Raw genomic sequence first — 19,107 nt, 5'->3', positions numbered from 1 at the left:
TACAAAACAGTAAATACTGCAGTGACTGTACTGTCTTGTGCAAACCAGTTCATCACATGCCTTGTAACCTTCAAAACCACATCTGCCCTGACCGACGCAAACGGCCCGTGTCAAATCTGGGAAAGAATTGTAAATACTGTGGTGTCAATGTACATTCTGAATGTCTTGAATGACAAAATGTGTTCAAAAAGCTCCTTGATGTTGCCAACGTAGTCCATTTATTACCATCTTGACTATACGTAATACTGTATCCAAAAAAAAATAAATAAAAAAAAAACAAGTCATTGGCAATGGTTTTGTACCTACAGCAACACAAAATTGAGGGACCGAGTGGACATCCAATTAGGACACGGATAATAATTTACATGTTGCCTGCAGCAGAAATATATCTGCAGAGGAAGTTGGTCAGTTCCGAGATGTGCATGGTCTCCTTGATGGTGGTGTCTCTGCTGCGCAGCTGCAGGAGACCGCTCTCCAGCGTGCTCTCACTGATCACCGCAGTAAAAAGCACACCCATCTCGTCATACCTACGATGCACCAAACACCCACATCAAAGTGTATTTAGTACTCATTAAGCAATTCATGAAGACAGCGAAACATTCTAATATACACTGAAGTACTTACAAAAAGCTAAGGATAGTGTTTTTTCAGGTGAAATTTCCAGATGAACCCAAAATGCACGACAACCTTTAAATCCTGTATGCACTTTTCAACGAGCATGTCCAGCTGTTCAGTGGTTTCGTACTTTTTATTGCCGTGTTCCAACAAAAATCTGAATAGCAGAATTCACAACAGTTGTTTGTTTTATCCCAACACATTTCCTGGTTTGATATGAATGGATATCAAACAGTTTGTGTTCATTGTGCTGTTCACTTTTTGATGTCATAAGAGCGAGAGGACACCTAACAATTGATCAACAGTACCACATCATTGTAAAGCTTTAAACAGGATGTCCTCAGGTGGAAGTAGCCAGTGAACTTGGTGGATCACAGATTGTCATCAGCAGGTTGCAACAAAAACTGGAGGAGTCACAGAAAGGCACAGAGATGGATGTCCTTGGACATGTATACTTTGCCAATACATTTCCAAGGACCAAAACAACTGTTGTGGATTTTGCCATTAAGCTCCTTGTTAGAGACTAGCAAACTGGCTGAATACCCAACAGGAAAACATTTTTTTAATTATTATTTAAAAAAAATTAAGGTTAAATCAAGTTCACCAGTTACGGTTATGGTGCATTTTAGTTTGATCCTGAAATTTAACACGGAAGCTGAATATCCCAAACTTTTTATGAGTCGTGCATTTATTTCTTTTTTATCAACTTATTACTTGGAGTTGAGCTGTTCCATTGGCATGGATGATGATTCAAGATATCCGGGCCAAGCAGAGATTTTGGCCTCCTTTAAATCCTGCAGCAGGCCATCACAAACCTACAGTCCATAAGCAAAGTAAATGGCAAATGACACACAGCAAAGGTCAATAAATCTATTAAGTGTTTCTCTGACCTGCCTCAGCTCCATGGTGGCTCCTCTGCCGATACCTAAAGCCACTTTGACTGGGGCCAACAGTGGATGCAATTTCAGAACCTAAAATAAATCAGTGACATGATGAAATAAGGCATGACAGAAATGTTTCAAAAGGCTTGTAAAAAGAATTACACGTTTACAGATGGCGTTACCTTTCTCTGCTGTAGCTTCTGTTTGGTGTCTTCTCTCTTGTGCAGCTGCAGCGAGTTGTACAAAAAGGCCAACAAACCACGATCGATGTTCCCCGTAGTTGAAACTACGTGCGGGATAGACTTGCGCCCATCTCGACTCTACAGGATGTTTGGAAAGACCAACAATGCAAACAAATATAGATTGGGGATGTAGTGGAGTATTCTCCATCAGCACAAAGCATTAATCATGATGTGATTTGAAAACTGCATTCTACTACATTGCAATGTCAATTTAAATTTCATGAATTGTTCATTCATCATTGCATACCAAATGATATGGAGGGCAGTGGGCTAATATAACGAGTGATGGAGTGAGTAGACACACTGGAAGATGTGTGTTTTATATAAATAAAGATGAGTTAAGTCAGGATTTGAAAAAAGTTTGTGAGTCTTGGTTAGGGTGGAGCTCTGTGCCCCATGGTGGACTGATTAGCAGAGGGGAGGTCGAGGATCTTAAAGAGTAGGGGGCTATGGCAGCATGAAGGAGGCCACAAAGACATGGTGGCATGAGACAGCTGATGGGTTTGAAGCAATGACAATTTACAGGGGCATTATTGAAGGTGTCGTGTGCCAGCAATGCAACCAGATGCAGTTATTTGGACTCCAGCACACTAAAAGAGCACGTCAAGAAGCCATAAAGCGCTGTGGATGTGCCTCACCTGGAGTATGGAGCGGATTCCTTTGTGCATCTGCAGCAGTTCACCGTCTCCTCGGCTCCACAGAACTTCCAGGGGCTCTTGACCCCAAGGGAACCTGTAGAAGATCTTCACACCGCGCGACGCCGCCCCCTCTAGTTCACTCTGAGGGACGTCACTGCTGCTGAAGTCTGACGGAGCGAGGGCGAACTGCCCCGCCACCCCAAGAATTGTTTTTTTTTTAAATGGCATCAATTTAACCAAAACATATTTTGGGGAGTTTTCAAACAAGAGCTCACCTTTCTCCACCACTTGAGCCTCTGTCGAGCCCAGTGGTCCATCCATTGCGAAGAGGTTCGAGGGGAGCAGAACCAGACAAGAGATGCCTCTGTGACTTCTGCTGGGCTGACAGAAATATCATCTTGGAATTTAAAATGCAAATGGTAGAGTCATTTTGTGCTAAACTCACTCCTAACCAGAAAGTAGCCTGTTAACTTGCCACTTTTGTTCAAAGAATTATCTCCTTGACTCAAAATGTTAAGCGTCACTATACCAGAATAAAAAATGCCTAGGTCTCATCCTCTTATCTTATGTCACATTCAAGTTATTGAGTTGTTAGTCGTGTTCATTTATTTCGCGATTTCTGTTGCACCAGTTTGTAAGTACAAGTACAGAGATTCATGTTCCTGTTTTGTGATAGATTCTTCATAAAAAAGACAATCACTACCTCATTATTGTCAGAGTACATGTTTCTGATTGCAGAAACTGTTGCTCACATCACAGTGCTCCAGACCGTCTGCACTAGACAGTCTTTGGAGAAAAAAATATCAGACCACCCTTGTTCAGTTTCATGTTCATTTTAAATGCCTTGTGCAACGAAAGGTACATTTTTTTGGGCCAATATACAATAATAATAACAGTAAAAAGAAGCACATAAAAGTTGAATTTAAGAGCTGATTGAGACATTTTCCAAAGGTTTTCTTCATAATAACCAAAATCACCCACAAGTTCCCCACCAGTAATCAAAATGATCGAGAAATTGTAGAAAACATGGCAGTCTCAAGTTTTTTTTTTAGAGTTGTAGAGGGATTTTTCTTTTGTGGTGTAAATTGGGGTAGGTAAGACAATATTCCAATTTCTGGGTAGTGCGACCATTTGTAAGGCGCACAGACGAGGTTTGTTGGAGAGTGGATGAATTCTCACCAGCCATCACCTTCTTTTGAGGGCTGGAAACATCTACCAGTCTCAGCGATGCCAAATGGGAGCTTCCTGTTCACCAATTCAAATATGGGGACGAACTGCTCCAAAGATCCTAAAAAAACAAACAGAGGGCGCAACAAATGAATTCAGGATTTATGTTTCAATATGTTGATTTGTCATGTCCACAGTATAACAATAACATTATCTATCTATATATATATGTAATTGTATTTCTCTCTCTCGATAAAATTCTTAATTCTTAAAACTATTAACAACAAAGAAAGGGTTGGAGTACTACCGTGAAAAAGGCTAGTTCTCAGCAAAGGTGATGTCTGCAGAAGCATGTGGAGATTCTGGACGAGCTGCTCCCGACTCAGCTCTGTCTCCTTCAGTATTTTCTGGAGGGCATCAGGTTCTGCGACCCTCAAGTGTCCCCATCGTCCCCCAGTTGCATTCCGACTACCGCTGCTGCTCGGCGTGTTTATCCCGAACACCTGATCTTTGGAACCAGACATCGAACGCCACCACTGGTGCAGCACATTCTCCCTGAGCTCGGTGCCCAGTGGCCCGTAGCTGCAAATGGTCCCACGCTTAAACAGCTCCACGTTTCTGTGTCCAGGTGAGATAAAGTGTCTGTCCACAAAGTTATCCAACAAGGTCCTGGCATAATCCAAATTGTCTGATGGATCGCAGCGTCCTCTTGAATGTTGCCAAACATTGGGTGTACATCGGATTGAATACATGGGCAGGACGTTTTTTAAAACGTGGTTGAACATGAGCAACGAGTTGATAAAACGCCAAATCTGTCAAAACGATGGCTACGTCAGGAAAACATAATCCGACCGGTTACGCGCCTACACATACACCTAGGTTGACATAAACATATTTAAAAAGTTTGTGAAAGGAGTTGAGGAAAAAAAGTTAAGCAGAGTGACAGATAGCATTGTTAACTAGATGTTTTTTTCGTCTGTCATCGCGAAACTATTTATTTCAAACTTTTAAACCATTTATCGTACGTGCCAGTGTTAGTCTTTCAACTAGTAAATACAGAATACACTATCACGTTATATTTCAAAATTGTTGGCTGCTTCTAACCCGGAAGTGTTTTTTATTACTTCCCTTTGCTTCTTCGCCCACAACGCCATCTATTGCACGGTTTGGGTACTATACAGTAGCTAATTATTTTGACCACGGCACGTCCTTTTTTTTTTTTACCTGCGATTGGCTGGGCAACCGGTTCAGGGTGTCCACCGCCTCTACCCGAAGACAGCTGGGATCGGCTCCAGCCCCCCCCCCCTTGTGACGATAAGCGGATCGGAAAATGAATGAATGAATGAACGTCCTTTTGGCTCGACAGGGCCTGTCTGTGTTGAAGCTGTTTTATGAGTGGGACTCTCCTCACTTTGGGGTTCCTGAGACGTGTGCCTTCTAAATTTAGCTCCTCCTCATATAACCTCTGTGGAACGCATTAACCGTGACGACTTTGGACTGTGGACGAAACCGATTGAACAGTGTTGAGTCTTATATACGTGTTAAGTATAGAAGTGACAGCCCATTTACGCCTCGGTGTTCGGAAATTAAATTAAATTCAATTTATAGAGCACTTTCGAACAGCCATCGCTGCATACAAAGTGCTGTACATGCGAAAGTGCGGAAATGCGAGCTTCAGAAGACGCAGATTTGAAAAGTAAATAGATATAATTCATGTTTCATTCATTTATTAGAGTTTTAATATGCACATTTTTACCGTGTCAGTTCTATTTGGGGAAACCAAAATGACTTGATTACACTGGCTCATGGTTACTACCCTGACCCAAACCTGATTGCACTGGAGTAGGTTGCTATTGCGCAAATGATTTCTCCACATAAAGACAATTAAAAACGTTTTGATGTTTCTTCAGCTTTTCCCATTGTAATGCATCAGCAGCATATCTACATGTTTAATATATTTCCAAGTCATTCCAAATACGTACTTGGTGCATTGGGTGTAACATATCTACATTTTAAACATATTTCCAAGTCATTCCAAATACTGTATACACTCCGTGCTTTGGGGATGGCGACGGCGGGACATACGCACTTGGGACAGACCAATCACGCTCGTCTTTGCATCTGCAAAATCGTGAACTTTAACAGTGTGGATATTTGACTTGAACTTAATCCCACTTGAAACAACGCATAAAGTGGACATTTGTGGTAATAATCCTGACAAGCAGATGCATTTGTGACACACGTAAATGGCGCGTCACATTACCCTACAAGCAATAAATATCCCAGGTGCATAGACTTCTCATACCCACATTCCTCAGTATAACTAATGGTATGTGCAACATCACAGACTCAATTTTCCCAAAACAGACAAGTTTCAACCTTTTATTTTTATTGGAAAAAAGGGACCTATGCACCATTTAAATATTGATCACATCCCTTTCACCATTTATAACACAAACAAAATACAAGGCATCACCTAGTTAAATAATTAAGGAATGTAACAAAAAAACAATCAAGGAAAAGTAAAGCACATGACTGTTGCACTGTAGGAGACGCTCTGGTATTACGGAATTAATCGCAAAACCTGCAGTAAGCAAAAACAAAGTTAAACTTGGAAGAATATAACTTCAAATATAATCAACGTGTGACTTTTTGTCGACTAAACTAAGCAACAAAAAGAAGTGGGTTCAATATATCGTGTGACAACTATTGTGGAAAGGGTGGTGGCATGGGGTAGGGTGCCATTGGAGGTGGGGGTGGTGGCTGTTGAGCCTGTGGAGGTGGTGGGGGCTGAGGGACATAAGGAAACGGGTGGTTCATGCCATTCTGGCCAGGTCTCTGCATGCCCCCAAACTGAGGGGGGCCCTGACCCTGAAAGCTTTGGTTCCCAAAGGCTCCCCCCTGATTGGACGGAGCACCAAAGTTACCCTGGCCATTGGTGTTGCCATAATTGTTGCCATAGCTACCACCAGCATTACCGCCGTTGCCTCCATAGCCGCCCCCATTTTGCATCTTGCCCCCAAAGCCACCCTTTGGCCCGTTGCCAAACCCTCTATCGTTGTCCCTGTCCCTGTAGCCGCCACCACCAAAGTTCTCACGACGCCCACCTCCAGAATACCTATCTCGACGGTCATCTCTGTAGCCACCTCGGCTCCCCCTTCCACGACCTACATGGGAGGAAGAAGAGGTGCAGCCCTGTCAAATCGTACATTTCAGTCAATTGTCACCATTTAATTCAAAGTGTTCTCATACCTCCTCTGTCCTCCGCCATTTGGATGAGCTTGGGGTTAATGGCCTGGTTGGCCTCGCGCAGCACAGAGATCAGGTCACTTGCCTGTTTCATGTTGTTGGGGGTGAAGAAGGTGTAGGCTGTGCCCGTTTTTTGACTCCGGGCTGTGCGTCCAATGCGGTGGATATAATCCTCGGAGGAGTTAGGGTAGTCATAATTGATGACAAATTTCACATCCTCCACATCTGTGAAAGTGTTGCAGTGTGGCAAAACGAAACATGGAGGCCACACGGTGTTTTTGCACACCACAACAGCCAGACCAAAGCAAACCATTAGCAACTGTGAAGGCTGGGGAGGAAGGTGGTGGGTCAGCTGTGGAGAAAAGGAGTTAAAGCAGCATCATTTGACATCTACTCCATGGGACTACTACTGTGGGAAGAGAGAAACGATGCACACTCCCATTGCTTACCATCGTCCAAATGATCCAAAAAAAAAAAAAGGCCTTCACTCCCCCGTTTGTTACCAAGGGAGAATGCAAATGGTTTAAGGCTTACCACATAAGGAGTATGCATTCACTAGTCCTTTCCCAATGCAGCCAAATCCCCTAACATGTTGTCAAGTGACATCCAGGAGCTTCTTCTACGCAGTTGGGCCAGGATATGCACTGGGGCCTCCTCATGTGCCAATATCAGACCATTCAGCTGTCAAAATTTTGCAGGTTGGTTTTTCCCAGTACACCCTCAAAAGAAGCCACACTGCACATCTTGCCAAGACCAAATAGATCAGCTCTTCAATTGACAGGGGCCCCCTTTAAAATATACAGCCTTGCAGGACCCCCCCTCCCTCAGCAAAAACAAATCCCTCCCTTCATCAGTGTCATCAAGGCAAGATGTCCCAAGAAGCCAGTGTTCACTTGAGAAAATGTCTCTCATTGGCAGGTCTCGACATGACTTCTAAAATACAGGCGAGGGAGGAACTTTGGTTTGAGCTGTCTCTCACTCTCTCCTCACTAACCCCTAAGCACATGTGCCAGGTCTCATCAATTTTCAGAGACATTATACAAGTTCTCATACTGCTCTCTCCAGTTCAAGGAATCCAGCACTTTGACGGGAACAGGCGGTAACCAAAAGCTGCGATGAGCACCCACGCTAGGCTTATACAAACTCCGAAAGGTAACTATTGTTCCAAATCTCAAACGGACTTGCAGTACTGTAGAGCGCTTTCAGACACAACAGCATACAGCAAGCATTTTTTTTTTTGAGGGTGGGAGGGGGGGTGTTGGAGGTGGTGGTGGGGCGGTTACGTTTGAGTCGGAAACAGCTGGATGGCAGTTGTCGGGCGAAATCCACGGACAGAGAACAGATGTGTGTGTATTTCAACATGTCGGAGACAAAGGCTTAGCCACAGAGCCTTTTGAAAAAAAATCACTGGCACACAAGAGCTTTCACCTCTCTAGGCCCACTGGGTGGCAAGCCAGTTGAGCACTTCCAAAATGTCATCCTTCTCCCTCTCCAGGCCTGGGACTGTCATGCCTAGTGCCTGCCACAAAGACTCCACCTTAAGGTGAGAAAAACTCAGAAAATGCATAGACAAGTTAAAGAAAGCAAAAACACTTTCTTTAAATTACATGTGTCACAGGAAATGGTGCCGCTTAATGACGAACTGACCTAAGCCGCGGGAGGCCACGTCTGTGGCGATGAGTATCGGTGCTTTGCCGTATCGGAACTCTAAAGGGAGCAACGTGGAATGGAATTAAAGAAGAGGTGATTACAATGGTTGCTTTTCCACTGCATAGAACCTGCTTGGCTTTCCAAGGCAGACCAACAAGGTAAGCTAACTTTAGCATGCGTTTATTTTTCTCATTTCTAGTTGTGTATTCTCAAAAGTCAAGATGAATCTATGAATCTGCACGACCACTGAGTGAGCAGCAAAGAGAGTATTTGCTTTTGCCAATTTCTAATCACCAATAGCAAGTAGAGCTGTGTTGTGCAGTGGAAAAGGAGCATCAGAGAGCTAAGTTCCCATCATGTCATTCTCACCATTAAGGACCCAGTCTCTCTCCTGCTGGCTCTTGTCTCCATGAATTCCCATTGCTGGCCACCTGTGTGAGACACACACACAGCATGAAATGCAGCCAAATGAGCTTGGCAAGGCAATTCTACTTGAGTACAAACATTGCACGAAAGCAGCGATTTCCAATGACTGGTGCAGCGCATGCGATCATCAGGTGTTTCATGGGAAATTATGCAATTGCACAATTGATCAGGAAATGATTATGTACGACAAATAACATAGCATTGTTCATCGACATATGGTGACAGGTAGAACAACTGACTGCTGCTCACACAAAGTGAGAGTCTTAGAGAAGAGTAGCTTCCATATTTCAGAGATTAGGTTTTGGGAAAATAAAAAAACAGAATTATCTCAGCGTTGCAATGATATAGCAACCATTGCACTATGCTACTCATGATATCGTTATTACTCTTTACATTACCACAGATATGAATAGATAGATATGACATACCCCTCCCTCTTTGAGCTGCGTGCCTATTACGCGCCTTGAACAAAAGGCAACAGACCAATCACAGGGTCATGAACACTAAAATAGCAACAGTTGCTAAGCTAGACTTCAAAGGGGGTTTTTATGGAAACTCCTGTGGATTCACACCCCAGTGTGAGCTCATAATGACGTAGAATTTTAAAATAAAAGCAGTAAAGTGAAATGGTCAGCTTGATACTGATACCCATACATTGGTAATTACCTGGGTGGATAGCCACGACAATGGCAAGGAAAGGAGCAATTGTTTTGCAACATTTTAATATCATTCCTGACTTGATTACCTTTTACAAAATGCAATTTTTGACTTCAGACTCATTTTGCTATTCTGGGTCACGTATGCGCCTTGGGGGAGAATTGTTTTTAGCTCAGATATAATCATCATTAACACTTGGGGAAATAAAATGGCAACAGGTGTACTAACCCATCCCTTCTCATCCTCCGGGTGATCTCATCGCAGCGCCTTTTTGTCTCCACAAAAATAATTGTCTTGTTCTCCTTTTCACTCATTATCTCCTCCAGCAGCCGAAGCAGTCTAGAAACAAGATAACACATTGTTCTTTAGCTATAAATATGAAGTAATATTCAATAAATTACTTAAACTTTCCGCTCCAAAATGACTTACTTGTCTTCCTTCTCCATGTCATTGCAAACGTCAACAATCTGCAGGATGTTATGGTTGGCGCTGAGCTGAAGCGCTCCAATGTTGATCTGTACATAATCTTTCAAGAAGTCCTCAGCGAGCTGCCGAACTTCTTTGGGCCAGGTGGCGCTCCACATCAGGGTCTGACGGTCTGGCTGGTAAGGAGATGAGCGACACTTGATCAGTTTCTATAAGCCTTACAATAATACTCATTTCTAAACACAATGCATCAACAAGTCTCAGTGAAAGCAAATGATCTCACCCGTATTTGGTCCACGATCTTGCGGATCTGTGGTTCAAATCCCATGTCGAGCATGCGGTCGGCCTCATCAAGTACAAGGTAGGTGCAACGCCGCAAATTTGTTTTCCCACACTCGAGGAAATCAATCAGACGACCCGGAGTAGCGATACAAATCTCAACTCCTTCAACAAAACCACAATTTATACATCATTACTTACATGTGAAAAAATGACACTTTTCTATCGACTTTTTGTCCATGGATAAAAGAAATACAGGGGTCTACCTGCCAAATAATTTGTAATAAATTAGATAGAGATCATTTTTACTTTTTCAAAAGTTAGTCGTACAATTAGTCCGCCCTTATCTTTGGGCCAATTAAAAGCTCTGCTATGACAGGTGACATATCATGTCAATCTGTCTACTATCACCCTGCCAGTCACTTGTGAATCACTTGGCGCACAGCATTTACAGCTACTGACGATGGCGAAAGATCTAAATACATTCACTTTAGGTGGTTGTAAACTGAGGTAATTGGTGGTACACATTGTAGCTATGTTTACTTTGGTTTTAGGAATATGAGCGGGCCCTTGGGGTAAGGGGGGGGGGGGGGGGGTCCTGCGTAGTGCGGGTTCAACTGGACCCAAAAAATGTGAGAACTCCTGGAATAGAGAACAATTCAAAGCAGCATACCCCTCTCGAGATCCCGAATTTGGGGTCCTTTGGGTGCGCCCCCATATATGCAGGTGCTCTTGAGACGGGAGGCCCTGCCGTATTCAGCAGCAACTTGTTGCACCTGCTGGGCCAGCTCACGTGTAGGCGCCAATACCAAGCACTGCAAAAGAAAAAAAAAGGAATTTGTTTCAAAATGTGTTGAAGAGTTCAAATGAAAAAGCCATCAAGCACTATGTATACAAAAATAAAGCCACACTCTCTATCACAGCATAATTTGTTGGTGCATTTAATAATCCTGCAAAACCAAACAACTATGACAAAAACCTTTAAAAAATAATGTTTAGTTCCAGAAACCACAGAGTTCTACACACATTTTTGTGCAGGTGCCACCATCTCCGCTTGAGTCAATCTCGAGCCCATACATGTTTACGTCTTCACAAACTCATCTCTGGTCATTTATGTCCACAAACATAGTCGCGCCAATTGTTTCTTGTTACATCACTGCTGATATACCTTCAATGATGGTTGAAAGTGAGCAAAAAAATGTGATAATTGTGTGAAATAGCCCAAGTGAAAGGTTCTCATGAAACTCATCGATGGCATGGGATGACATCATGAATACTGAAAGGTACATACCAGATTTGGACAATGCTGCTATCCAGGAAACATCTTTTTCATGGAAGGCCCTGCTTATTTTAGCGAGACAATGCCAAACCACATTCTGCACGTTACAACAGTGTGGCTTCGTAGTAAAAGAGTGCGGATACTAGACTGGCTACTAGACTATTCTGGTTTTATTTATGTTTAACACAACATCCCAACCTCATTGGAATTGGGTTTGTAGTTAAAGTCAATTGCTGCTTTTGAGGAAAAAAAAAATCAGTCATACAAATCACCTCGCATGGACGTTTTACTTACGATAGGTCCATCGCCATGCTCCAGGAAGGGTTGATGTTGGATGTGCACAATAGCAGGCAAAAGGTACTGAAGAACAAACAGGGAGTGTACATTTTAGTAAATCTCTGTGCTCGGTAAGCAACGACCAGGTTGCTTGTTTTTTGGTCAGCAAAACATTTAGGTTGCACTGTCAGGCCCTTCTCAGGCTACTGTAATTTGTCAAAATGGCTGGAGCCTTGTTACCAGCAAAACTACTTGTCTTTACATGCATTCAAGCGTCCTTCGGTGTCTTTGAAGACCCAATATAAATGTAGTTGTTATGACGTTTTAATACGTACCGCGAGAGTTTTCCCAGAGCCAGTTTGAGCAATGCCAACTATGTCTTTGCCACTGAGAGCAACTGGCCAGCCCTGAGCTTGAATAGGGGTTGGTTCAATCCAGTTCTGTTTTATGATCACATCCATGACATAGTCTACAAAACAGGAAAGGCAAGTTAAATGGAAGCAGAGCTTACACAACCCTTGTGTTTTCCCCGGTCTTCAGTGTTGCAAACTTCCACTTCGGCCTTATAGGACATCAATTGGACATATAGTCATGGAAAAAATATTAGGCCACCCTAATTTATTCAGTTTCTTGCTCATTTGAAATACCTCATGCAACTAAAAGGTATATTTGTTTGGATTAATGTAATTAATCTTTAACGTTTTTCTTCATAGTAACCAAAATCACTTAAGTTCTATACCAACAGCTACTGCATATGGCATTGTACTGCCAAAAACAGGGTTTCCATGTTTTGGTTTCTGTGTTCAACACATTATACACCTTCAGTGGTGTCAGGCATTAAAATGAACAAGAAGTGTGGTTTAGTATTTTTATTCATGACTGTAGAATTAAGCAGCCATAGAAAAGCCTTCACACAATAAAATATTATGGACTCAATTATTTGATGCAACAAATGCTTTTTATTTTACTAGAAATTTCTCTAGAATATATCTCAACATACCATACACACTGTATTTTAAATAAACTTTTATTTGCCCCTATATTATCTCAGACCAAATACCCGTTTATGGCAGCTAATGCAAACCCTGGATTGAATGGGTTATCAGGAGGGCCCTAGAGAGAGACTTTCAACTCACTTGGAAATGCCGCTTCATGGAACCTTGCAATTGGTTTGGGGCATTCTCTGCCTTTGACTGTAACTTCTTTGCTGCTTCTGTACTGTTCAACCTCTTGCTGGAAAAGGATCACACATAAACAAGAATACACTGATGACTTGTGAGATCTTAGACTTGGGTACAGCCATTCATCCATTTTCAACAACAGCTTCTGTTCAGGACCGCATGTGACTGGTAGCTTATCCCAGCTGATTTTATTTTGTAAAACGGAATATATGTACCGGTACATCCTGGACTGTGCGCCAGTCATTAACATTGAACAAATACACGCACATCCATTCATGCTCAGTAGCAACCATTAACCTAGAAATTTTGTTTTGGAATGTGGGGTGAACCCACAGAAGCACAAGGAGAGAATGTCAAGTCATTTTCAACCCATGTGTATGGAAATGCAAAATGAAGGAGATAAAAAAAACCCCACAGCCAATGCTTACAAGCATTCTTTGGGTGACATCGGGGTGTTCCTGATAAAAGTCCTTTTGAAACTTGGGAAGCTCATCAAGGTTCCAGTGTCTCTTTCTTAGCCTTTCACCAGGGTTGCCAAACTTTGCTGGGGGAGGTCCACCCCTGCTTCCTCCACCACCACCTCCAAAACGAGGAGGTCCCCCACCATATCTAGTGAAGAGAAGACACAGAACCCATTTCTTCTATGTGGAAGTAAAACAAGGGCTGTGGTTGAAGGAATCTGTCTGTTTTATGTGTTGTGTTGTATTATTTTGTCATTTTATGTTAAGTGTTCTTTTGATGGCGGCGCGGGCGCCCGCAGCAGCTCCTCTTGTTTTCTGTTTAAGAGGGAGGAAATTTCATCTGTGCTGTATTTGACAATAAAGTTGTACTTGACTTGAATAATACATCTAGTGGAAGCTGTCTCCTGACTCCTGACAATAGATGCCACACCATATGATTATCAAAGGGACACTTGAGTGGGAACACTGGCTGGCAGCTATATAATAGATGTGTTAGCGTGTGTGCGTAGAAATTATGTCAGCACAACCCCACCGCGCCCCCGAAAAAGCTCAGTAGTGATTCAAAGCGGTTTTTATGACTATATTCACCACATCTTCATTTTTTTTTGAATGGGCAGACTGCTTTTATTTTTTTTAAATCTCAGCCTGACTAAGTCAGTAAAGGAAGGAGGCAACCATTGTAATTTTGTTTCCTGGCTTGCTTTGTCACATTCTGTTGTCACCTAGCAACTGAAAATGCGTATGCAAAGGTCTATCCTGTGGCAACTTCAACTTGTGAAAATATATGAAGTGCTTGGCACAATATTTTGGATTTTATTGACATTGAATGTCAATAAAGCCATAAAGCCTTCATGTTTTGATAGTGTCATATTTCTTAATAGGCATCTATACACCAGGCTACTTTCATTTTTGTTGCAGTTGCAAATCTAAAAGAGAAATATTTTACTTTAACGTTCAGTTTTTTAAAAAACGAAAACTATAACTATTCCTATTACATTTTTGACAGTGCAAAACTTTAAGTAATAAGACACTAATATTGGGTTTTAAGTTGAAATTAAAATACAAAGCTGATGTACAGTAGCATCAATTTGCAGGAGCTAAACAGTGCAGCCGATCCCTTGAGGCCTTTTGCAGTGTCTGTGTGCATGATGTGACAGAGAGCGATATCGCGATCAGACCATTAAACCCCACAGCACAAATGAGGCCATCAAGTCTAGTCTGTGTTTCGCCAAGACGAGAAGCCGCTTCCTCATACATCCATGTCACGACTGGGTTATCGTGTTGTTGTTTTTTTTCCCGCGTTTCTGGCGGTAAGTGTGGCTAAATATCCACACCGTCCACAGTCAGCCACCTTAACAGCACCGACGAACTAACATTGGTGTTTGACATGCCGCCCAGTATGTTTACTTCAACGAAGAAACAAACGAAATAATTGTGAGGATGAGCGGTTCAGAATAACAATTGATGAATGAATTAAAATCGACGCTTCTTTTCACACCAGTGGAGCAAAAGGCAGGGTGCGACACTAGCAGCCATTTGTAACGGAAATGGGGAAAGGAACAACATAAATTAATAGATAAAAAACAAGCGGGCGACTTACCCTCTATCTCGCCCACGGTCTCTGTCTGAAAATCCCGGCATTATGTTGTTGCACAATTTAGACTGTAAATAGAGGCGAACTTAAGATGTTCAATGGGTTTACAAGCCCGACAATGGCGACTAACTACACACAGCTTGGCCGGTGGAAGGGACGGAAGTGACGCCACAGAAGGCGGCGAGTAACGTCTTATCATTGTGCGTAGGGCGAGCGCGAACGTGCTTTGCGCTTTGGTTTTGTTTTCAACGTTTATACAGAGGTAACGCAAGTAAAAGTAAAAAACATGGTATGAGTAAAATGACATATCCAACTCTGTATACGTTAAAAAGTACAGAGAAAAATGCAGGAGGGAATAAGAAAACACATTTTTTTAATCATTCATTTTTAATCATTAATGAATCATTTTCTCGCACGTTCGTGTTGTTCTTTGCAAAAAAACTTCAAAGCAACTGCCATGTTGAGGTTTTTTTTTTGTTGCTGTTGTTTTCCATTCCTTACACTTTTTCCTGAGAAGGTGATCTACAAGAAACACTCTTAGCTAATGTCATGCTTATATAACAATCTAAACATAGTTTCTGAGCAAAGCGATATCACAGATTTTTTCCCGCGTTTCTGGCGGTAAGTGTGGCTAAATCAGGTGGCCATATTGATTGTTTTCCCTTCCCCTTCCCCTTTCCTTTTTATCTTGCATTTGTGGCTTGCACTTTTTTTTTCTGAGCACGCATGCCAAATAGCATGCTCGTATCAAAGTGCACAATTCAACTCCAAATCCGCACTTACCTGCTCCACTTTTGTCACATGTATCTTAATCAGGTAAAACAGTTGTTTTACACTGTATTTTACTCATAATTGGCAAAGCAAGCCAAAAGGATGGATCACAATGCAGTTACTGACAGCAAAACCGAGCCATCAAAGTGGATTTATTTTACAAAAAGAGCACACAAATGTAAAGTGCTACAAACTAAATACCGAAAACAAAAAAACAACGACCAAAGGTCGCCGCAAAAACAAAAAACGAGATCAGGTAACAAGCAAGACTAAACCGGGTCTATGGCAACAAGCAAGGTAGCAAGTAAGGCAATACTCAAGCGCCTTCCTTCCATTGAAACTGTTGTCGCAATAAAACTTTACACCTGGCCCCAGAATCAAAAATGGTCCTGTCCTTTCCACTGTTGTTGATGTATAATTGAAGTCATCATGATGCAGTGAAGTTCTAAATTGTAACTTGACTTCATTAACTTGGTGTGCATAATGGGGTGGTTGTCAAGTAAATTCTTATTAGTATTTGGTCATCTGCATCTGTGCCTTGTAAAGGTTTCAATTTTATATGCAGTCATTATTGATGCCCAACATAAACAGTGAACATGAGAATATATGCATACATAGAGCTGATTTCTCGATTGTTTCCTTCCAATTGTAGTATTGGCACAAAACAAACACGTAAATGACATTTTGAAACAAAATGAAAATGCAGTTCTTCAATATCCTGAGGATGGTGTCATCAGAAAGACAGAGATTCGAGTAGGTAGAGGGAAAAAAAACTCCAGCCGCATCACCTGAGAAGTGAGCTGTTCCAAAGACACTACACACACCTCCGTACAAAGTTCTTCAATTCTGAGACGGTGTTTCGAAGTGTGTCTCTTTCTTTCTGTAAAGCATTGAATCTTTCTTGTAATCTGTTGCAGCGATCTCCTGGTTTTTTGTCACAATCCTTGTGAGTCTCCATCACATGGCTCTGACTGGTTGCGCAAGTTTTATTGCAATCCAAATGGAATCGTGAGGACCCTGAGGAAAAGGATTCAAATCAACTAGATCATCATTGAGAAATACAATCTAACATGAACAGTAGAATCCCCAATGCTGAACATTAGTCATTCCATGACACTGTTGCAATTTCAAAACAATTTGGTCATTTCTGCCTCGCTTCTGAGTTTGAATTTCGGCTGCGACCTGGCTGGAGTTTGCATGTTTGCCCTATGCTTGTGTGCTCTGGCTCCCTTAGACATTCCAAAAACATATATGTCAACTGGGATAGGCTCCAGGTCACCCACAGTCGGTCATTTTGGGGCTCCATGAATAATATAACACATCAGGGGCCACCACGGCAATTCCACAAATTTAAAATGTCATCACTTTTCTACCGCTGACTGTCATACCAGTATAAAGACAGCTAAACACTGTTTAATGGAACTACTCACCCTTTGAAGATATCTGACAGTCATTTTTTGGGGAGGGAACAGCTCGCTTGGTGTTTGATTACAGAGCAATACTGTCACTGACGTTTTATAAGGATTACTGGAATTAAGTGAGCGTTTGTTGGCAGCCAGCAAAAGAGCACATCCTGAACTTACTGGTTGTTAAGTCAGAATGTACTGTTTAAGTGACTGCAGTGGTGAAAAGTAACCAAGTACAAATACATTGTCGGACATAAGTCAGTCAATAGGTCCATCTTGAGTATTTTTGACAACATTTTTTTACTTATACTGGCTACATTTGAAAACGATATGAAAAAAATATCTTCTGTGCTTTCTACTTCTTACTTAGTCAAAATAGGCTCGTTATATTTTTTCCGACATCTCTGGATGGCAACGTTGCGAAAAGAACAAACCCTCCGACCCCCAACCCCTGACTTTAGCCACATAAAGTCACAAAAAAAATCTCCGGGAAAACAGAAGAGTAATGTTCAGGGCATGTAGCCTGCATGCCATAAAGTATGTTGCGTTACAAATCATGATGCATCGAAGTTACAGAAGAATGTCAGTACTTCCACATCCAAGTCAGGATTTTGATAACCCCTCTTCCTGAAAACCTTTTCATGATCACCAGGTCAGTTCAGAATGCAAGTTTTGTGATGATGGTTCCAAAGCCAAATCAAACGTTTGTTTGACTTTTGAAGGACATTTTCTTGCCAATTATTGTTTAACTCCAAATCGGACTATTCTTGAGACGTTCACCTTGGTTTTCATTGTAATGTTTAAGGTTTCATTCTCAATCCATTTGAAGTTTAAAAATGTGCACTTAAAAACCAAAGAATGAGCAGTCTACTTACAGGCAAGGCGTAGCGAAACATTGAGCGTGACTTGGAGGACACACCCAAGGCCGACGATTAGGAGAAGTAAATGACATTTTCTTTGTTGTCCTAAATGGATACATACAAGAACAAGCTGCTCGTTGCAAAGACTCAGGTCTTAATGCAAATACTTGATTCATAAAGTGTGAATAAATATTTCCCATCAACAGGAATTCCATAATATGTACAGAATTCAGCCTCTTCCAGTGAAATTGGATAGTCGATGACTTTACCGAATTCACACACAAGAAGTCATGGGATTTAAAGTCCAAAAATGATGACTGGGTTACCTTTTAGATTTGCATCCTCACTGGATATCTGCCGTGGCATCTCGAATAACGGATTCACCTTTTCGGTGACAAACTGTGTTTGTATTTGAGAGACCGTGTTCTTCTTTTAAACATCCTGGAGTGTGGGGTAACACTGTGATGGTGAATCATGAACGTGGTTAAGGCAGAGGTGTGGAAATAGTTGTGTCGAAACAAAATGTAAAGTGCAAGGTATGACTGCTTAAATGAGTCCCGCACCCATTAAATTGATTGGAATTACCGGTACACCCCTAGAAAAAAAAGGATGAAATGAAATGCTGGAAACCTTAGATAGAAGTACAATATTGGAACTCCAACTTACCAATATGAATGTGAATCCACTTACTGTATGTGATGTAAATTCCGGTGCATATTTCTTTTCTTCTACTTCTCATATTTTTCTTCTCCTAAAACCTGCTTTAACAACACCACACAGAAATATAGTCAAGAGTCTTAAAATGGGATTTTTTTTTTGTTCTTGTAACAAATGCAATTTATTTCAGAGCATTCCATTGATTTTTGATTCAGCTTTGACATTACTATACCAAACCTTAACTCATATACAGTTGATATAAAAAGTTGACACATGCCTCTTCAAATGCCAGTACAAATTATTTCAAAACTTTCCACCATTCCAACTTAATTAAAATAAAAATCTTTTCGAGAAAGAAGTAAAAATATTTTATTGAAATTATATGATTACAG

General features: G+C 41.6%; 2 protein-coding genes and 1 long non-coding RNA gene across 5 annotated transcripts; all 3 read right to left on the bottom strand.

The window, feature by feature from the left end:
- Nucleotides 1-195: 195 nt before the first annotated feature.
- Nucleotides 196-4,771, bottom strand: polg2 (polymerase (DNA directed), gamma 2, accessory subunit). 3 transcript variants are annotated; one of them, XM_086119403.1, is made up of 8 exons: nt 3,851-4,771; nt 3,566-3,664; nt 2,652-2,752; nt 2,377-2,562; nt 1,679-1,816; nt 1,506-1,586; nt 1,330-1,430; nt 196-527 (listed from the first exon to the last, which is right to left on the bottom strand). In XM_086119403.1, the coding sequence occupies exons 1-8, from the start codon at nt 4,326-4,328 to the stop codon at nt 362-364; spliced, it is 1,350 nt and encodes a 449-aa protein (XP_085975529.1). In that variant the 5' UTR covers nt 4,329-4,771; the 3' UTR covers nt 196-361. The 3 variants fall into 3 exon arrangements, with proteins under 3 accessions (XP_085975529.1, XP_085975528.1, XP_085975530.1); XM_086119402.1 differs by having other exon boundaries at nt 2,652-2,757; nt 3,556-3,664; nt 3,851-4,770; XM_086119404.1 differs by having other exon boundaries at nt 2,652-2,749; nt 3,851-4,770.
- A 1,140-nt stretch (nt 4,772-5,911) lies between these two features.
- LOC147200361 (putative ATP-dependent RNA helicase DDX5) lies at nt 5,912-15,196 on the bottom strand. Its single transcript, XM_086119401.1, has 13 exons — nt 15,028-15,196; nt 13,395-13,575; nt 12,922-13,018; nt 12,121-12,254; nt 11,804-11,869; nt 10,904-11,045; nt 10,235-10,395; nt 9,955-10,127; nt 9,754-9,864; nt 8,812-8,873; nt 8,440-8,499; nt 6,796-7,017; nt 5,912-6,710 (listed from the first exon to the last, which is right to left on the bottom strand). Exons 1-13 carry the CDS (start codon nt 15,066-15,068, stop codon nt 6,250-6,252), a joined length of 1,911 nt encoding a protein of 636 aa, XP_085975527.1. The 5' UTR covers nt 15,069-15,196; the 3' UTR covers nt 5,912-6,249.
- Nucleotides 15,197-15,436: 240 nt separating this feature from the next.
- On the bottom strand, nt 15,437-18,505 carry LOC147200360 (uncharacterized). The gene is made up of 3 exons (XR_015101835.1): nt 18,385-18,505; nt 18,074-18,163; nt 15,437-16,809 (listed from the first exon to the last, which is right to left on the bottom strand). It is a non-coding gene; the product is annotated as an uncharacterized LOC147200360 (long non-coding RNA).
- Nucleotides 18,506-19,107: the final 602 nt, after the last annotated feature.

Source organism: Hippocampus guttulatus, chromosome 9, assembly GCF_054856545.1.
Source record: "Hippocampus guttulatus isolate MCC_2025c chromosome 9, RoL_Hgut_1.0, whole genome shotgun sequence".
Taxonomy (NCBI): domain Eukaryota; kingdom Metazoa; phylum Chordata; class Actinopteri; order Syngnathiformes; family Syngnathidae; genus Hippocampus; species Hippocampus guttulatus.
The sequence above is the reverse complement of the archived record's forward strand: the minus strand, read 5'-3'. Positions and strand labels throughout refer to the sequence as shown.